This window comes from Globicephala melas, chromosome 19 (genome assembly GCF_963455315.2).
Source record: "Globicephala melas chromosome 19, mGloMel1.2, whole genome shotgun sequence".
NCBI classification, from domain to species: domain Eukaryota; kingdom Metazoa; phylum Chordata; class Mammalia; order Artiodactyla; family Delphinidae; genus Globicephala; species Globicephala melas.
Genome location: NC_083332.1, coordinates 7,836,540 through 7,854,424, shown reverse-complemented (window position 1 = coordinate 7,854,424; position 17,885 = coordinate 7,836,540). Strand labels below are relative to the sequence as shown.

At 50.2% G+C, this 17,885-nt stretch overlaps 2 protein-coding genes across 10 annotated transcripts in view; one reads left to right on the top strand and one right to left on the bottom strand.

The window, feature by feature from the left end:
• Positions 1-10,610, bottom strand: part of ODAD1 (outer dynein arm docking complex subunit 1) — a 27,707-nt gene extending 17,097 nt beyond the window's left edge. For 2 of the 6 annotated variants that reach the window (XM_030873708.2, XM_060289266.1), the window contains exons 1-4: positions 10,380-10,610; positions 9,928-10,020; positions 8,597-8,696; positions 8,241-8,430 (exon numbers count right to left, since the gene is read on the bottom strand). In XM_030873708.2, the coding sequence (XP_030729568.1) occupies positions 8,241-8,430; positions 8,597-8,696; positions 9,928-9,997 (360 nt within the window). In that variant the 5' untranslated portion in view covers positions 9,998-10,020; positions 10,380-10,610. Of the gene's footprint in view, positions 1-8,240; positions 8,431-8,547; positions 9,075-9,927; positions 10,021-10,379 lie in introns of those variants that run through there. The other 4 variants (XM_030873714.2, XM_030873716.2, XM_030873712.2 and 1 more) reach the window with 4 other exon arrangements.
• On the top strand, positions 10,521-17,885 carry EMP3 (epithelial membrane protein 3 (MAM blood group)). 4 transcript variants are annotated; one of them, XM_060289267.1, is made up of 6 exons: positions 10,521-10,585; positions 14,363-14,421; positions 15,322-15,414; positions 15,656-15,758; positions 16,640-16,780; positions 17,626-17,885. In XM_060289267.1, exons 3-6 carry the CDS (start codon positions 15,337-15,339, stop codon positions 17,793-17,795), a joined length of 492 nt encoding a protein of 163 aa, XP_060145250.1. In that variant the 5' UTR covers positions 10,521-10,585; positions 14,363-14,421; positions 15,322-15,336; the 3' UTR covers positions 17,796-17,885. The 4 variants fall into 4 exon arrangements, with proteins under 4 accessions (XP_060145250.1, XP_030729594.1, XP_030729596.1 ...); XM_030873734.2 differs by lacking the exons at positions 10,521-10,585; positions 14,363-14,421 and adding an exon at positions 11,089-14,319; XM_030873736.2 differs by lacking the exons at positions 10,521-10,585; positions 14,363-14,421 and adding an exon at positions 11,089-14,319 and having other exon boundaries at positions 15,254-15,414.

Below are 17,885 nucleotides of genomic sequence, written 5' to 3'. Positions count from 1 at the left end.
CTGGACAAACGTCTCCTCCAGCAACAGAATACAAAGAAACTGTAAGGGACTAAAAATAACTGCATGCACGTGCAATCAGTGGGGCAATTATGAACAATAAGACAAAAAATGGCCACAAACCAACGGCCACTTCTGAGGTGCTGGGAGCAAAAGCAGGGTACAGCTCTTGATGCCCGCACACAGCACCACCAAGGGGGTGGGCAGACCGCCTAAGCTTCGCCTCCTGCCCCACCTACCCATTCACCCTACCCTCACCCCATTTAAGGAACAAGTTCACCCCACCCTTAGGGGAGCAAGCAAGGGAACCTGTTACTTGTTTTCGCTCCCTCATCCCAGACCAGAATTCCTGGTCTGGCCTCTTATCAATTTCTATGGATTAAAGGGTCCAGTCTTGGGAATTCCCTGGCGGTCCAGTGGTTAGGACTCGGTACTTTCACTGCCGTGGCCTGGGTTCAATCTTTGGTCGGGGAACTAAGATCCCTCAAGCCGCGTGGCACGGCTTAAACAAAAAAGCAAACAGATAATATGCATTTCAAAAAATAAGTAAATAATGAAGATGCCAATATTTGGCCACTGAAAAAGCTTGTGCGGTGTTGGGGGAAAAAAAAAAGTCCAAGAATCCGAGTCAATAACATAGGTAGTTCAAGGAATTCTTCCCAAGATTAGAAAACACTCTCCTTCAATTTTTAAAAGTATTCAAATGTTGCTCTTTACATTTAAGTACCTAATCTAACTAGACTTGATGTTTTCAGATGATGTGAGGTAGGAAATTTTTTCTCAGCTTTGTTGAGGTATAAATGACACACAATAAAACTGCATATATTTAAAGCAGACAATTGGGTAAGTTTGACATAATCGAAGGAGTGAACATACCAATCACCCCCAAAGTTTCCTCTTTGCCATTCCCCCTGCCACTTCCTTCCTGCGGCCCCCCACTCCCACGCAGTAACCCAGTTAGGCCAGTTTGCATTTTCTAGAGTTTTATTTTATTTTTTTAATTTTTATTTTTTTGCAGTATGCGGGCCTCTCACTGTTGTAGCCTCTCCCGTTGCGGAGCACGGACCCCGGACGCGCAGGCTCAGCGGCCATGGCTCACGGGCCTAGCCGCTCCGCGGCATGTGGGATCTTCCCGGACCAGGGCACAAACCCGTGTCCCCTGCATCGGCAGGCGGACTCTCAACCACTGAGCCACCAGGGAAGCCCTCTAGAGTTTTAGCTTAATGGGATCACATAGTATATACTCTTTTTTTGAGGGGAGGAGTTTGGCTTCTTTCACTCATAACAATTATTTTGAGATTCATCCAAGTCTTTGGGTATATCAATAGCCCATTCCTTTGTTTTCTTTAAATTTATTTTATTTATTTATTTTTGGCTGCGTTGGGTCTCCGTCGCTGCACACGGGCTTTCTCTAGTTGTGGCGAGCAAGGGCTACTCTTTGTTGAGGTGCATGGGCTTCTCATTGGGGTGGCTTCTCTTGTTGTGGAGCACGGGCTCTAGGCGCGCGGGCTTCAGTAGTTGTGGCACGTGGGCTCAGTAGTTGTGGCTCAGGGGCTCTAGAATGCAGGCCCAGTAGTTGTGGTGCACAGGCTTAGTTGCTCCACAGTATGTGAGATCTTCCCGGACCAGGGCTCAAACCCGTGTCCCCTGCCATGGCAGGCGGATTCTTAACCACTACACCACCAGGGAAGCCCTACCCTAGCCCATTCCTTTTGACTGCTGAGTAGTATTCCACTGTATGGATGTACCACAATTTGTTTATCCATTCACCTGTTGGTGGACATTTGGGTTGTTTCTGTTTTGAATTTTACAAATAAAACTGTTATGAACATTCACATACAATTTGCTGTAGGAACATGTGCTTTCTTTTTCCTAGGGTAAATACTTAGGAGTGGAAATGGCTGAATCATACGGTAGGTGGACGTTTAGTTCTTTAAAAACTGCCAAACTATTTTCCAAAGTGGTTGTCCCATTTACATTCCCACCAGCAGGGTGTGAAAGTTCCAGTTTCTCCACATCCTCACCAACAGTTGGCAAGGTCAGTCTTTTAAATTTTAGCCATTCTAATAAGTGTGCAGAAGTAGCTTGTGATTTTAATTTGCATTCCCCTAATGACTAATATTTCAACGTGCTTGCTTCCACGTTATATATATTTGGTGAAGTGTGTGTTCAAGTCTTTTTGCCCATTTTTCCTATTAGGTCGTCTGTTTTCTTATTGAGTTTAAAACTACTTAATATATTCTGGATATAAGTTCTTTGTCAGGTACAGGCTTTGCAAATATTTTCTCCCCATGTAGGACTTGTCTTTTCATTCTCTGAACAGACCCTTTTAAGGAGGAGAAGTTTTAAAATTTTATGAAATCCAGCTTATCAATTTTTCCTTTTATGGATCATGCTTTTGGTGTTGCATCTAAGAAATCTTTGCCTAACCCAAGTTCACAAAGATTTTCTCCTACACTTCTTTCTAGAAGTTTTATAGTTTTAGGTTTTACATTTACGTCTATGATGGGTAACATCTTTTTTTCCTTAAAAAATGTTATTGTGCACAGAAAAGTGCATAGATCACGTATGTACAGTTTATTATATATTTTAAAAGTGAACATCCTTGAACCACCACCCAGGTCAAGAACTAGAATACTGACAGCACTGCAATCTAATCACTACCATCTTCCCCTCCACAGAGGTACCACTCTCCTGTCTGTGTTAGTTTCCACTGCTGCTGTAACAAAATACCACAAATTTACTGCCTTAAAACAAAACAAATTTATTATCTTACAGTTCTGGAGATCAGAAGTTGGAAATCAGTCTTACTGGGTTAAAAATCAAGGTGTCAGCTGGGCTGTATTTCTCCTGAAGGTTCCAGTGGAGAATTCATTCCTTGCCTTTTCCAGTTTCTAGAGGTTGGATTCCTTGGCTTACGGCCACTTCAACCTCTGCTTCTGTTGTTACATCTCCTCTCTCCATAATCACATCGTCTCCTCTGACCCTGACCTTCCTGTCTCTCTCTTATAAGGACCTTGTGAGTAAATTGGGCCCATTCAGATAATCCAGGATAACCTACCTAACTCAAAATCTGCAATCGTCACGGGGTCCAGAGATGATGACATGGACATCTTCGGGGAGTCATTAATCTGTTTGCCATACTTCCTTAAGTGAAATTCTTTATAGTTTTATCACCCAGGTATAAACCTCCTAAACAAAAGTTTGGCTTGGCCTGGTTTTGAATTTTATGTAAATGAAATAATGCTGTCTGTATATTTTATGCCTTGCTTCCTTCAAATGTTTGTGAGATTCATCCACAAACATTTCATTGTAATTTTTTATTGTTGTATACTATGTCATTATAAGAATATACTACATGGGACTTCCATGGTGGTCCAGTGGTAGGACTCTGGGCTCCTAATGCGGGAGCCCAGGTTTGATCCCTGGTGAGGGAACTAGATCCCGCATGCATGCCGCAACTAAGAGTCCGCATGCCACGACTAAGAGTCTGAATGCTGCAACTCAGAAGTCCGCACGCCACAACTAAAAAAAGATCCTGCATGCTGTAACTAAGACCCGGCTCCGCGAAAATAAATAAATAAATATTTTTCAAAAAGAGAATATACTACAATTTATTTATTCATTCAAATATTCATGAACATTTGGGTTATTTGCAGTTTGGAGCTAGATGATATGAATAATGCATCTATCAACATTGTTTTCATGAGTCCTGGTTCCAGGGTATAGACTCAGAAGTGGAATTGTTGGGTGGGAGGATGGGTTACTGACAAATCTAAACCATTTTCTACTGGGAAATGACTTTGGTTTACTTCCTTCTAACACTGTTTCCATGGAAACATGCTGGGCTAATGTAAATACGGAACGCCAGCTGTGTTCCCAGGCAACAATGCTGATTACAAAAATGGCCCCTGATTGGTGAACTATATCAGATTGGAAGGATTATGAGTGGACTCATAGACCCCAAAGGCCTACATGACCAGGACTGAATAGAAAACTGGTTTCTCTGTGGGGTGTTTCTTACAATGGAATACGTTCCTTGTGGGGTCTTAGAAGCTGCCCTGATGATCTGTTACAAGAGGTGGCTCATGTTGTATATAAAACTTCCCTATGCCAGGGCGAGCAACACCCACCCGTACAGTATCATCCAACTGAAGATGCTGAGAAGCAGCCCCTGGACGCTCAAGGAAGATGTACTGGATGCTGTTGTGCAAAGATGCTGTTGTTTCTTGTCCTCTTTCCTTCTACAGAGTTAAGTGAACCTGGTGCCAAGTGACAGCCTATTGGATCCTGTGAGTGTGATGGTCAGGTAAAGCCCAAGACTGCTTCTGGTGACCGTCCATGCGGAGTAGATGCAACCCCAGATCGCAGGGTATGTCTCTCTTCAAATTTAATAGATAATGGGGGAAAAATACTTTTCAGGATACTCATGACAATTTAGACTCCCACCAACTGGTGGGGTCTTAGCAACCAACACTTCATAAGAGTTCTCACCATTCCTTCTTTCCCCAGCACTTGGTATTTTTGGACACTAATTTTTGAAAATCTGGTGAGTGTGTAATGATACCTCCTTATGGCTTTCATTTGCCTTTCTCTGAATACTGATGAGTAATAATTCTTCCATTCATCGGACATCTGAATTTCTTACTTGGTGATGTGCCCACTCAAGTCCTTTGACTGGTTTTATTTCTTTAATTATTTAATTTTTAATTTTTTTAATTAATTAATTTATTTTTGGTTGCGTTGGGTCTTTGTTGCTGTACTTTCTCTAGTTGTGGTGAGCGGGGGTTACTCTTCGTTGAAGATCACGGGCTCTAGGTGGGTGGGCTTCAGTAGCTGTGGCACGCGGGCTTCAGTAGTTGTGGCTCGCGGGCTTAGTTGCTCTGCAGCATGTGGCATCTTCCTGGACCAGGGCTCAAACCCGCATCCCCTGCATTGGTAGGAGGATTCTTAACCACTGTGCCACCTAGGAAGCCTTCCTTTGACTGTTTTTAAATTGAGCTGACTCTTTAATGATTTGTAAGAGATCCTTATATGTCCTTGACGCTAGGTTCTTTGTCAGCTATGTCTTACAAATAACCTTCAGTACTGTGACTTAGTTTGCACACTCTTTATGGTTGTTTTGATGAACAGGAGTTACTAATTTTAAAGTCATGGAATGTATCAATCTTTTCCTTTAAAAGTAGAGATTTCTGTAACTTAAGAAATGTTCTGCACTTTCACACATTTAGACCTTTGATTCATCTGGAATCAGTTTTGGAGACAGTGAGAGGTAAGTGTCTGGTTTCATCTTACAGTATGGATATCCAATTTTCACAGCACCATTATTAGAATCCTCCTTTTCCCATTTCTTGAAGTCAAATATCAAGTGTCCACATATGCATAGGTCTCATCCCCGTCTCTCTGTTCTGTCCCATTATCCCACTTGATTAGCCCTGCATCAATTATAAGAGATTTATTTATTTATGTCGCATCGTGCTGCATGTGGGATCTTAGTTCCCCAACCAGGGATCGAACCCGTGCCCCCTGCATTGGGAGCATGGAGTCTTAACCACCGGACCACCAGGGAAGTCCCATAAGACCTTTATAATAAATCTTGATAACCGATAGAGCAAATCCTTCCATATTGTTCTTCTTTTAAGTAAATTTTAGTCATCTTGTTCATTGCACTTCTCTATAAACCTTAGAATCTCTTTATCAATTCCATCCATTAAAAATAAAAACTTTTAGTGTTTTGTAGGGATTACACTGATTCTATAAATCAATTTGGAGACCTGACATTTTACAACACTAACTCTTCCAATCCGTGAATATGGTATATTTCTACATTTATTAAATTCTTCTTCAATATCCCTCAATAAACTTTTACAATTTACTCTATCGAGGTCTTGCACACTTTTGTTAGATTTCTTCCTAGGTACTTCTTTTGGCTATTATAAATTTGTCTTTTCTTCTTCTATTTTCTAATAGTTATTGCTAACACAGGGAAATATTAATTTTGTATCCAGCCACATTGTTAAAATACCTTGTTAAGAATACCTTGTTAGGGCTTCCCTGGTGGTGCAGCGGTTGAGAGTCCGCCTGCCGATGCAGGGGACATGGGTTCGTGCCCTGGTCCGGGAAGATCCCACATGCCGCAGAGCGGCTGGGCCCCTGAGCCATGGCCGCTGAGCCTGCGTGTCCGGAGCCTGTGCTCCGCAACGGGAGAGGCCACAAAAGTGAGAGGGCCACGTACCGCAAAAAAAAAAAAAAAAAAAAAAAAAAAGAATACCTTGTTAAAATACCTTGTCTCTTAGTACGTTGAAGTTACAAGACACAATCTGACTTCCAATGTTTCTTTTGAGAAATCAGTTGTCAGTCTAACTGTGGCTCCTTTGAAAGTAATGCCTTTTAACAATTTTCTGGCTGCTTGTATATTTTGGAAATTTCCGTATGTCCTGCATAAGCGTGGCTTTTTTGTTCATCCTGTTTTGGACTCTAAGGCATCCTTGAATCTGTGGATTCATTCTTTCATTGGTTCTGGAAAGTTCTCAGATATTATCCTGTCACACATTACCTCTGTCCCGTTCTCTTTCTGTTCTTCTGAAACTTTTATTAGACAACTGTTAAACCTTCTCACTAGATCTGCAATTGTCTTGACCACCCTTCCACATTTCTCATCTTTTTGTCTCTCTGTGCGAGATTCTGGGTGATTTCTTTGGAACAAATTCTTTCTTCAGTTTTTTGGGGGGTTTTTGGGGGTTTTTTTGGCTGCATTGGGTCTTCGTTGCTGCGCGCGGGCTTTCTCTAGTTGTAGAGAGTGGGGGCTACTCTTCGTTGCGGTGCGCGGGCTTCTCATTGCAGTGGCCGCTCTTGCTGTGGAGCATGGGCTCTAGCATGCGGGCTTCAGTAGTTGCAGCATGCGTGCTCAGTAGTCGTGGCGCACAGACATGTGGGATCTTCCCAGACCAGGGCTTGAACCCATGTCCCCTGCATTGGCAGGCGGATTCTTAATCACTGCGCCACCAGGGAAGTCCCTTTCTTTGGCTTTTATTTGGCTTATTGTCTATCTCCCCAGTAGAATGTAAACTACATGAGAGCAGATTCCTGTCTGTTTTGTTCACTACTGTGTCTTCAACACCTAGAACAGCACCTGGCACTTAGTAGGCACTCAACAAATATTTGTTGAATGAATGACTATCACCAGACAACTACATCCTTTCTTGAGCTCATGAGGAACTTTACAGAGCTCTATTCAGAGGACCCCACCTGACCTACAATTCTCCATAATCAAGTTTCTTAGGGCAAAGGAATCCATGGAGTCAAGATAATAAGATCATCCCGGTTGGACCTGTCTCTGGTGAGTTCCCATGAAAGACTAAGGAAAGCCAGCTCCGGCAGCCAACGCACACTAAGCCACTGTACTACCATGAAACAGCCAAAATTTTGAGGTGTGTAAATCAGACAGAATTCAGCTTCCAAAAGGCAGCTCAGGGTGATATTGAGAGCTGAACAAACGGACTGATTGAAAGTCAAATGTAGTAAAACTATAGAACATGTAGTAGACAGAAAAATGCCCCTCACCCTCCTGCCCAGACGTCCACATCCAAATCCCTGGAACTTGTGAAGATGTCACTTAAAGTGGCAAAAAGGACTGTATTTGTGTGTTTATGAACTGTGTCACAATGAGTTGTGGTCCTAAAAACTGAAAAGAACACTGGCCTAGAAAAGTCACATTGTTTGCAGGGCCAAATAACAAGGTCTTGAAGCAAATAGGAAAAATATGTCTAGGGAATTCCCTGGCGGCCCAGTGGTTAGGACTCCATGCTTCCACTGCAGGGGGCAAGGGTTCAATCTCTGGTCAGGGAACTAAGGTCCCACATGCCACACGGCACGGCCAGGAAAAAAAAAAATCTGTCTAGACTCTGCTGAGTTACCCACATCCTCTTTTTGCAGATGAAGAAACTACGGCCCAGAGAGGTGAAGACTTGCCCATAGTCACATAGCGCTGATGTGCCAGGACCAGGATTCTAATGCAGGTTTCACTGACTCCAGAAGGTGAATCTTTCCCCCTTAACCACCTTTTTTGAAGGTGTGGGGCTGTGCTAAGCACTAAATACTCATATTCCTACCGGAGCCTGAACACAACTCCCCCAGGGAGATGCTTTCAATAACCCCATTTTTCAGATGAGGAAGGTAAGGCTCAAAGAGGTTATGACACATGCTCCTAAGTAAGATCCACCAGGTCTGGTCTCAGAACCCACCTGCCTGTCCAGGGCTCTGGTCTGCTCCTGCAGCTCCTTGACCTCAGCCTGCGCCCGGACCCGGCACTTGAGCAGGTGACCCATGTTTTCCAGCTTCTTGCTGTCCTGCAGCCGCGTGACGTGGCTCTGGGCAATGCTGATCTGGACCTGCAGTTTGTCCCGCACCCCCTCCAGGCGCTGGATCTCCTCACTGCCCAGGCAGGGAAGTGGAGGGGAAGCCAGAAAGGGGCAGAGCTCGGCCTCACTAAAGTCCAGACACACTGGGCCTTCCCTCCCCCGTCAGCCCCAGGAGGAGGCCAGCACCCACCTCCTCAACAGCCCCGCCCCAGCTCCAGGGCCCCAGGTGCTTGGCTCACAGTTGCTTGTTGATGCGCTGGTGGACCTCCTTGCTGTAGGCTCGCCTTTCACCCTCCATCACTTTGCATTGCCGCTGCAGTCTGCTCAGCTCCCAATCCACTGAGGTGGGACCAGGCCAGGGAGGGACTCCATAGGAATCCAGGTTCCAGCCCCTCCCTCCCCAGCACCTAGGAATTCTGGCTCCCTGAGGGTCTCACAAACTTCAACTGAACTGCAGACCCAGTTCCCAACACCACTCTAGGGCTGCACCTCAGTTCCTGTATCCCTCAAGCTTCCTCATCCCTTCACACTTCCTGTACCCCAAGCCGACCTTCGCATTTTTCCCCTAAACCCACTCCTACCCGGGGCTTGGGCACACATGTTTCCCCACTAGAGGGCACTCCTCGGAGGACTCACAGTCCTCAGGGACCAGAAGCACAGGACCTGGAACTTGGGAAAGCTGAGGACAGGTGCCAAGACCCCCGGGGCACCACTGCTGTTCCCTCCCTCCCCTTCAGCCCACTGCCCAGCCTTCCTCAGCCCCACCTCCCGCCTCCTCGCTCTCAGCCCATCCCTCTGGCTCAGGCCTCATCCTCCCCTTTCTGGACCGTCACCCCATCACCCCAGCCTCCTCCCTAACCTCCTGGCCTCCCCTCACAGCTCCAGAGGGTCTTTCTATACCTAGAGCTGTCACAGGCCTCCCTGGCGCGCCAGCATCTCCAGGACAAAGTCCCAGCTCTTCACCCTGGTGTTCAAGTGCCCACAGACCCGACCCTACCCACCTCTCCGGTCTCGTCCACTAGCTCCCCATCTCTCACGGCCCAGTGGTTCTCAACCAGGAGCAATTGTGCCCCCTTAAAGACATATGGCCATGTCTAAAGACACTTTTGATTGTATGGTGCTGGGGCAGGTTGGGGGGTGCTACAGACATGAAGTGGGTAGAGGCCAGGGATGCACTGAGCATCCTCCAACACACAGGACAGTCCCCCGGATAGCAGGGAATGATCTGACATCTGACCCCAAGGGTCAACAATGTGGAGACTGAGAAAGCTTGCTCTAGTCATATGCTGTTCTCTCTGCGGAAACACTCTTCCCTTCCTTCTCCTGTTGGTAATTCCTGAGAGAAGTTCTGGGCCCCGCTCAAACTTCTGCAGTAAGTCTTCCCGGCCGTTCCACTCCCCAGGCTTGGCCCGCCCATCTGCCCGGCTCCACCTCCATTCTGGAGCCTGTGCGTTTCCCCACTAGAGGGCGCTCCTGAAGTCCCTCCCTGTCCCCAGTGCCTTGTTGCACAGGACCTGAAACATGGGAAAACCGGGAAAAGAATGAATGAAATAAAGAATGTATGAATTACCCGTTCCCTCCAGGAAGGCCTCGCTTCCATGCTCGGAACGAGCGCTCCCAGCAGAGAGTCCTAAAGGCATCTTGGCCAAAGAGGGTGGGGCTCCTGTAGGGGTGGGACAGGACCCCTTCAGACGGCGAGCAGGAGAGGGTTATAGGAGGAGGGCGGGCGATGACAGCGAGGGGCTAGGAATTGGAAGAGAGTGACCCCAGAACTAGCTCTGGCCTTTCTTTGAGTCTCAATTTCTCCAGTGGGTTGGAGTGGGACATCTCTAGGGTCTCTTCCCATGCCTCTCCCGACCTCCCACCTCTCACATTCTCTGTCTTGCGTCGCGGCTCTGACTCTGGCGGGGGGTCTTCTAGGCTCTCGGTATCTCCGAGGCGGGGCTGTTTGCGGAGGGGGCACAGAGAAGGGGAAAATCCCCCCAACCCCGTCGGCTGAGGGGAGTGAGGCCTGGTCCCTACCTGCTGGGCTGGAGTGCCTGACATGTCCTGGATGCTCCAAGCTCACTGTTGTGGTCTGGTTACTGGGGAGATGAGGGGCCAATGAGGCCTGAGGACAGCAGCCGGGGAGGGACCAAGGCCACCGAAGAAAGCCGTGGGAGGGGAGACTGGGGAGGAGAGGCCGAGGAGGCCACGAGACCTGCGGGGAGCTCGGGTGCTATGAGCAGATGAGTTAGGGGAGCCCTGCGAGGGGCGGGGCTAGAAGGCTGCGATGGGCGCGGCTTCGGGGTCCTGCCAGGGGCGGGACCTGTGGGGGCGGGACTGTAGGCCTTGTGAGGGACAGGGTTGGGAGGGCCTGTGAGGGCGGGACTGTAGCCCTTGCGAGGGGCGGAGCTGTAGAGGACTACGAAGGGCGGGACTGAAAAGGCCTCTGAGGAGAGGGACCGGGTGGGCCTGAGGGGCGGGGCTTCAGGGGAGGGCAGAGCTGCCGGGGCCGGAGAGGGTTGGGGCTGGCGAACCGCAGCAGGGAGTCAGAAACCCGTCCAGGCCGGGGCTTCGGAGCCTTGAGAGGGGAGGGGGCAGGATACCTGTAGAGGGCGGGGCTGAGGGCATTGTGAGGGGTGGGGCTTCGAGGGCTGAAAGGGGCGTGGCTGGAAGAACACGGGAGGGGTCTGGTGGGAGGGCGCCGGAAGAGCGCGGATTCCCAAGATTTGTGGCGGGGGTGGGGGACGACTAACTCGGAGGCACTCAGGCTCAGAGATCCTGGGGAAGGAGGTCGAGATGGTCTATTTGGGGAGCACAGGGTTGTGAGGGCTGGGCTGTGTTTCCAGGAGGGAGAGGCAGTAGCTAAAAGAGCCTGTGGAGGCAGGGCTGGGAGGGAAACGTCTGAAAGGCTTTGGAACTGGGCCAAGGTCTTTCGGGACGGGGCGTGAGAGATGCGTGTCTTAAGCTGATTAAGACCACGTTATTTTGAGGATTCATCAGCAGGCACGCGGTGCCGATGCCGGAAATTGTGAGGGGGGAGGAGCGCTCACCGCCGCCTCAGGTCCTCGAAGCGGCTGACTACGCATGCGCGGCCAACGGCCTCGGGAGAGGCAGCCAAAAACCCACAGCCGCTTTAGAGGTCCGCGCACTGAGAGGCGGAAGTGGGCGGGGCCTAGGGCGCTCCGTGCCGCGCCTGCTTTCCGGCCACGCCCCCATGGCGGCGCCCCTAGCCCCGCAGGGCACGCCCTGTTGACGGCAGGCTGTTGCCCCCTTGACGACAGGCGGCTTACCCCGTGGGCCTCTACAGAGCGGGCTGGCAGTAGGCACCGCTCCCTGCAGGCTGGGTGTGCCCGATGCCTGCGGTTTCCTGTAGGAGGAAGCGGTCCGCGGGCGCTCAGCTCGTAGCTTTGGAGGCCCCGGAGGGGGAGATCCCCCCACCGCCCTCGGGTCCCCTGATTCTCCCCCTTCTATAGGGCCCTAGCATGGGGGACCCCCTGCCCCGAACACCCCCGGGGTGCCCAACTCTGGCGCTGATTCCGCTCTGGGAGCTTGATTCAGAGTCCTAGCCTCCTGTTCCCCACCTTCCCCCCTCAAATTCCATCTCCCTAGACCCTAGTCCCCAGACTCCTCCCAGGACCCAGGTCCAGTCCCCTTGCCTCCTTGAAGAGCATACGATCTCAGTCCCTCATTGTTCCCCCAGTGACCCAGGCTTTCTAACTTACCTGGGGAACTGATTTCAGACCTCCAGTCTCTTGTCCTTCTCAAAGATGTAAACTGGAACTTCTTTATTCCCACCCCCAGGGACCTTCATTTTGTACCCCCAACTTTGTAGTCTTGGGACCCAATGGACCCAAGATTTTGCCCCTTCCCCAAGTCCTAGAGACCTTGATCTTGGGTCTCCCAGTACTGAATCCACTCAGGGCCCCAGTGTCTGGTATGACAAGCACATAACAACAGTGCTTACTTGGTGCCGGGCACTCCTCTAAGAACTGCTCCATGATGTATTTACTATTATTATTTCGATTTTACAGATAAAGAAACTGTGGCATAAAGAGATTAGTAACTTGCCCCAAATCACAGCTAATGAGTAAAGCAGTTTCAATTTGAATCCAGCCAGCGTATCTCTATAGAGTCTGTGCTATTGTGATTTCCAGGTCTCCCGAGTACCCACCCAGTCACTGAACTGCCCTTCCCTCACCCCCTCAGGGAGCCCAGATGACCAGCCATTCTCCCTCCCTCTAGCTCTGGCCCAATCAGATACCCAGACATCCCATCGTTCAGTTCCCTTCCCTTGTACTGACCCAGGATTTCAGTTCTCCAGCTCTTAATTCCATATTCCAGATATCTGGTTCCCTGTCCCTCATTTTTCACCAAGCACCCAACCCTGCCAAGAGACCCAGGTACTTAGTGGTGATCACCCCCCACCGTAATTCAGTAACCCAAGAATTAAATAACAATGATAACAATAATAGTTGACATTAAGTCCCTGGTACTGCACTTCTGTTTAAAACCCTCCACTGGTTTCCAACTGCACTTAGAATAAAATCCAAACTCCTCCTCTAGGCTTCAAGGGCCCTCTTTGATTTCCCTTCCTACCACTCTCTCTCGTTCCCTATGTTCTGGCCACACTGGCCCTTCTGTCTTCTTCTCAAACAACCTGAACTTGTTCTCAAAGGCCTGTGCACGTCCTCTCCCTGCCCCGCATTCAGATGACTCCCGTCTGCAAGTCTCAGCTCAGATGTCACCTCCTCAGAGAGGCCTGGCCAGATCACCATTTTAAGTAGCCTCCCATCATTAGCAGTCTATTTTATTTCCTTCAAAGCCTTTATCACTATCTGAAATCTATCTTCTTCACGATGTTTTGTCTTTATCGTCCCTCTCCCTCAACTAGAAGGGAAACTCCATAAGAGCAGCAGGGCTCCCATCTGTTTTCTTCATTATTAACTCCTGGTTCATAATAGATGTCCAATGAATGTTTGATGAGGAAAGGAATAAACATGTTAGGTGTGTTAGTGTACTGGTATTACCTTATTCGTTTAGAATAAGTATCAGAATTATTATCAGTATTAGTATATTGTCAGTATTATGAGTAGTATTGTACCCACCTCATAGATTAGGAAACTGAGGCTCAGAGAGTTGAAATAATTGGTCAAGGTCCCCCGGGCAGGAAACAGTAGCCCTGGGTTCTTAACTTCCACCTCCTGCCCCCTTCTGGAGTTCCACACTTCCTCATATCCCATCCCCTGACCCCGACCATGGTGCCAACGCCACCAGCCCTCACCTCACTCCACGCTGCAGGAATCTGGCCTCATCCCTCAGTCTCCCATCCCTCTGAGGATTCATTCCTAAGCCCCATCAAGGAAAGCAGACATCAGTCTCAGGACCAGTCCCAGAGCAGAGGCCTGAGAATCAAATCCTCCCACCCCTGATGCTTGCCCCACCTGAGGGCCCCAGCTCTGTTCCCTTCCTGCCAAGGACACATCATCTCAACCGCAGGAGGGAGCCCCAGAAGATGCCTGTCTGGGGGCAGTGGGTGGGGGCCCAGAGAATGAGGAATCCGAGTGCCTGGGCCCTCCCTCTGGCTGCAGACCTCAGCTGGGTGTGGTGAGGGTGGGTATAAAAGGGTCAGTATATATTGAGAGGAGCAGAGAAAGAGAAACCAGGAGAGTGAGGAGAGAGAGGAGGAAGGAGGTACAGACAGTGAGGACAGGACCGAGAGAGACGAGAGGCAGAAGGAGAGAGAGAGGGAGAGAGGCAGAAGGAGAGAGAGAGGGAGAGAGGGAGACGGGGAGAGAAAGAGAGTTCCGGGATTGGAGGGGAGAAGGAGGGAGAGAGCAAGAGAGGAGAGGGAGGGAGGGAGGGAGAAAGGCGGTGAGAGGCGGGGGCCTCGACAGGGTGGAAGGAGGGAGGAGAAGGGCGGGGCACGGAGGCCCAAGCGAGGGACCAGACTCAACTCTGACTTTTTCCGCCGCGCTCGGTAAGTTTCCAATCCGTTATTCAGACTGGGATTCTTTCTTTACCTGGGTGTGCAGCAGTTTGGAAAGGAGACCCCCAGCTTGGGAGAAGCTTGGAAATCCTGGTAATTTAAGAAGTGATCTCTTTGCACTTGGGGTGGAGACTTGGGAAGGGGTGGAGCCCGGCAAAGTTTGAGGGTTCCCAACAGAGCCTCCCCACCCGAAAACTTCCTGCCGTTTTTTTCCTGTGTCTGTCCACTCCCCCCGAGGACCCTGAGGTCAGGGCTTCTCGTGAGAACAAGCAGAGTCTGGGGACCCTTCAGCCACCTCCCCTCACCCCTCTCCCGCCCTTTCTGGACACTTGAAGGGTCATGGGAAGCTGGCTCCTCCTTCTTGGGCCTCTCCCCACTCCCAACACGGATCTTGTCCACTTTCCCTACAAGGTGTCTAGTAGACACTAGTCTGGCAGCAGGGTGGGGTGCGGACATCATGGGCATAGCCAGGGGCTGGGGTTTCCCTGGTGTTTGGGAGGCAAGGGGGCGAGATGAGTCACCGACCAGATGACTCACCGGGTCCCCCTTCCTCCCCCCACCCCAGGAGAGGAGTGGGGTGACTCAAGTATGCCTGATTCTGGGGGCAGACCCCAGCTTCTGATGAATCTGAACAGGCGGCAATATGAATTTTCAGAACCTGGCCCATAGGTGCCCAGGGACAGGGCTCTGAGGAGATGGGGGCCACATTGCTAGTCTTACTCATTCCCGACCCGAGGGTCCATCCCTGGCCCCCTGCAGGCCCTGGGGAATTCAGGAGTCCGGGCCCCGGGCCCCCAGCCCCCTCTTCCTTCAGACCCAGGAGTCTGGAGCCCAGCCTCCTCCTCTCTCAGACCGGGAGTCCGGGGCTCCTAGCCCCCTTTTCCATTAGACCTGGGAGTCTGGACTCAGCCCCCTTCTCCACCAGAATTCAGACATGTCCCCCGCCCCTGTGCCAACCTCTTGACGTGATGGTCTCCTGACGTCCCCACCCAGGCTTCCAGCGCAGCCATGTCACTCCTCCTGCTGGTGGTCTCTGCCCTTCACATCCTCATTCTCATCCTGCTTTTCGTGGCCACTCTGGACAAGGTAAGCTTACTTGGAGTAGGAGCCTCCCGTTCTCCTGCAGACTCCTGCCACGCCCCTCCGCAAGTCACTCTGGCCCCGCCCCCTTTCCCTAGCACTCACCCTTCTGAGCTCTGCCTCCACCCTACGTGCCTCGCCCCGGCCCCACTTTCCTACTAAATCCATGCTTTCCCATGGCACCTTGCCCTTTTCCTAACCCTTCCTAGTCTCCCTAACTTTGTCCTTGTTCCTCTGTCCATCCCAGTCCTGGTGGGCCCTCCCCGGGAAGGAGTCCCTGAATCTCTGGTACGACTGCACATGGAACAGTGACAACAAAACGTGGGCCTGCAGTAATGTCAGCGAGAATGGTGAGGGGTGAGGGGCATTGGAAACTGGTCTGGAAAAGGGAGGGGTAACCCCAAGTATCCTCCCGGGACCAAGGATTGGGAATCCCCCAGGGTTTGAGTGGGGGGGTCTGGGTCCCCATGCTGAGTGACCGAAGCTGATGTATGATGACCCATCTATCTGGATGGTAGGGGGAAGTATGCTCATATTCTAAAGAGGATGGGCTAAAAGCCCCACTCCCTGTGATTCAGAAGGAATGGAGGCCACATGCTCTAGGTTTAAAGAAAGGGGGAAAAACTCCCAAGATCCTGAGAAGACATGATTATGTTTCCAAAGTTCTAAGGAGACAGGTGTTCTGAAGGGGTGGCTGGGACCAATCTTTCCAAGTTCCAATGGGGTGGACCACATTACGTTTCTAAAGAGGTGAGGCTGAATCCTTCTAAGGTTCTAAAGAAGTGGGGCCAGGTGCATCTGAGTTCTAAAGGGGCGGAGCTGCGTCCATAGAAATTTTGAAGTCAAGGTGAAAGATTAAATGCTTTTTGCCTAAGAGCAAGTAAGAATTTTTGCTCTCCTTCTATACAACATTGTACTGCAGGTAGCCAAAGCAACAAGGCAAGAAAAAGAAATAAAAGGCATAAAGATGGGAAAGGAAGAAGTAAAAATGTCTTGATTCCCAGTGAACATCTTTATATAGAAAATCCTAAAGAATCTGCAAACAGCTTCTAGAACTGATAAGGGAATTTAGGAAAGTTACAGGAATTGAGGTCGATATAAGTGATACTACTAAGTATCTAAGGTTATATGTCTCTAAATGGAAGAAGGGTTGGTGGGGGCAATGACGAGCAAGCAGGTGGAGCTGGAACTCTGGACCTGCTGTGACTTCCACCTCTGTCTCCTATTGCAGGCTGGCTGAAGGCGGTACAGGTCCTCATGGTGCTTTCCCTCATCCTCTGCTGTCTGTCCTTCATCCTGTTCATGTTCCAGCTCTACACCATGCGGCGAGGAGGGCTCTTCTATGCCACTGGCCTCTGCCAGCTTTGCACCAGTGAGCACTGTTCCCTGGGAATTCAAGGGAAGGGAGGAGGCCTGTGAGGATGTGGGGGGAGGGGGAGGAGCTGAGGATGGACATCTGATGAATGAAAACAATTCTCAACAACCCAAAGACCACCTGAGCTTCCTCCCTTGGCTACCTCTCTGCCCTAGGGACTTAGGGGAGTTGTAGTTTTCAGTGACTTGGTGGTTTGTGGTGTGCAGCTCTGAGTTATGGGGGAACGGGCACTTAGGGCTTCAAGGAGCCAGGGCTGGGGAAGGGGGTGTGGACAAATAATTTAGATCCCAGGGATGAAGGGGTGCCAGCAGGGATAGGTAGCTAATTAATACGCCAGGAGAGAACTCTGAATCATAATAGTAGTGGTTTTATAATGTCAGCCAGCTGCTGTTTCTTGTGGACCTACTATGTATCAGACACTTCAGGGAGTTTTATGTACTTTTCAGTTTTTTGACTTCAGGTGCAAAGGACTAAGTTAATCATAGTCATCAGTTTGGGGGAACATTATCTTTCTAGGTTCCCTCTCGTTCTATTAATTCACTATCTGTGCACTTGGCTTGTAGAAAGGTGCTCAAAAGTATTCCTTGAATGGATGGATGGATGAGTAGGTATTTTCGTCCCATTTAACGGATGAGTAAGGGGGGCCCGAAAAAATTAACTAAATTGCCCAAGGCCAGTCTGCAGTGGCCCGAGGCACGGCGCTGGGGGAGCGAACCACAACTCCCAGCAGGCAGCGATGCTGCGCACTCGCCTTCCCGCGGCTTCTTTGGCCCGTGGGTTGTTGGGAAATGCAGTCTTCTTGTGCGGGTCCTGCGTGACGCGTGATTCCCATCTCCCCACAGGCGTGGCGGTGTTTACCGGGGCGCTGATCTACGCCATTCATGCCGAGGAGATCCTGGCGGAGCGCCCATCAGGGGGCAGCTTCGGTTACTGCTTCGCCCTGGCCTGGGTGGCCTTCCCCCTCGCCCTGGCCAGCGGCATCATCTACATCCACTTGCGAAAGCGGGAGTGAGGGCCGCGCGTCCCCTCGTCTCCCCAGCCGGCTCCCGGCCCCTCCACCTCACCCCGAAGCCCCCACCCCGCCTCCAGAAAATAAAACCAT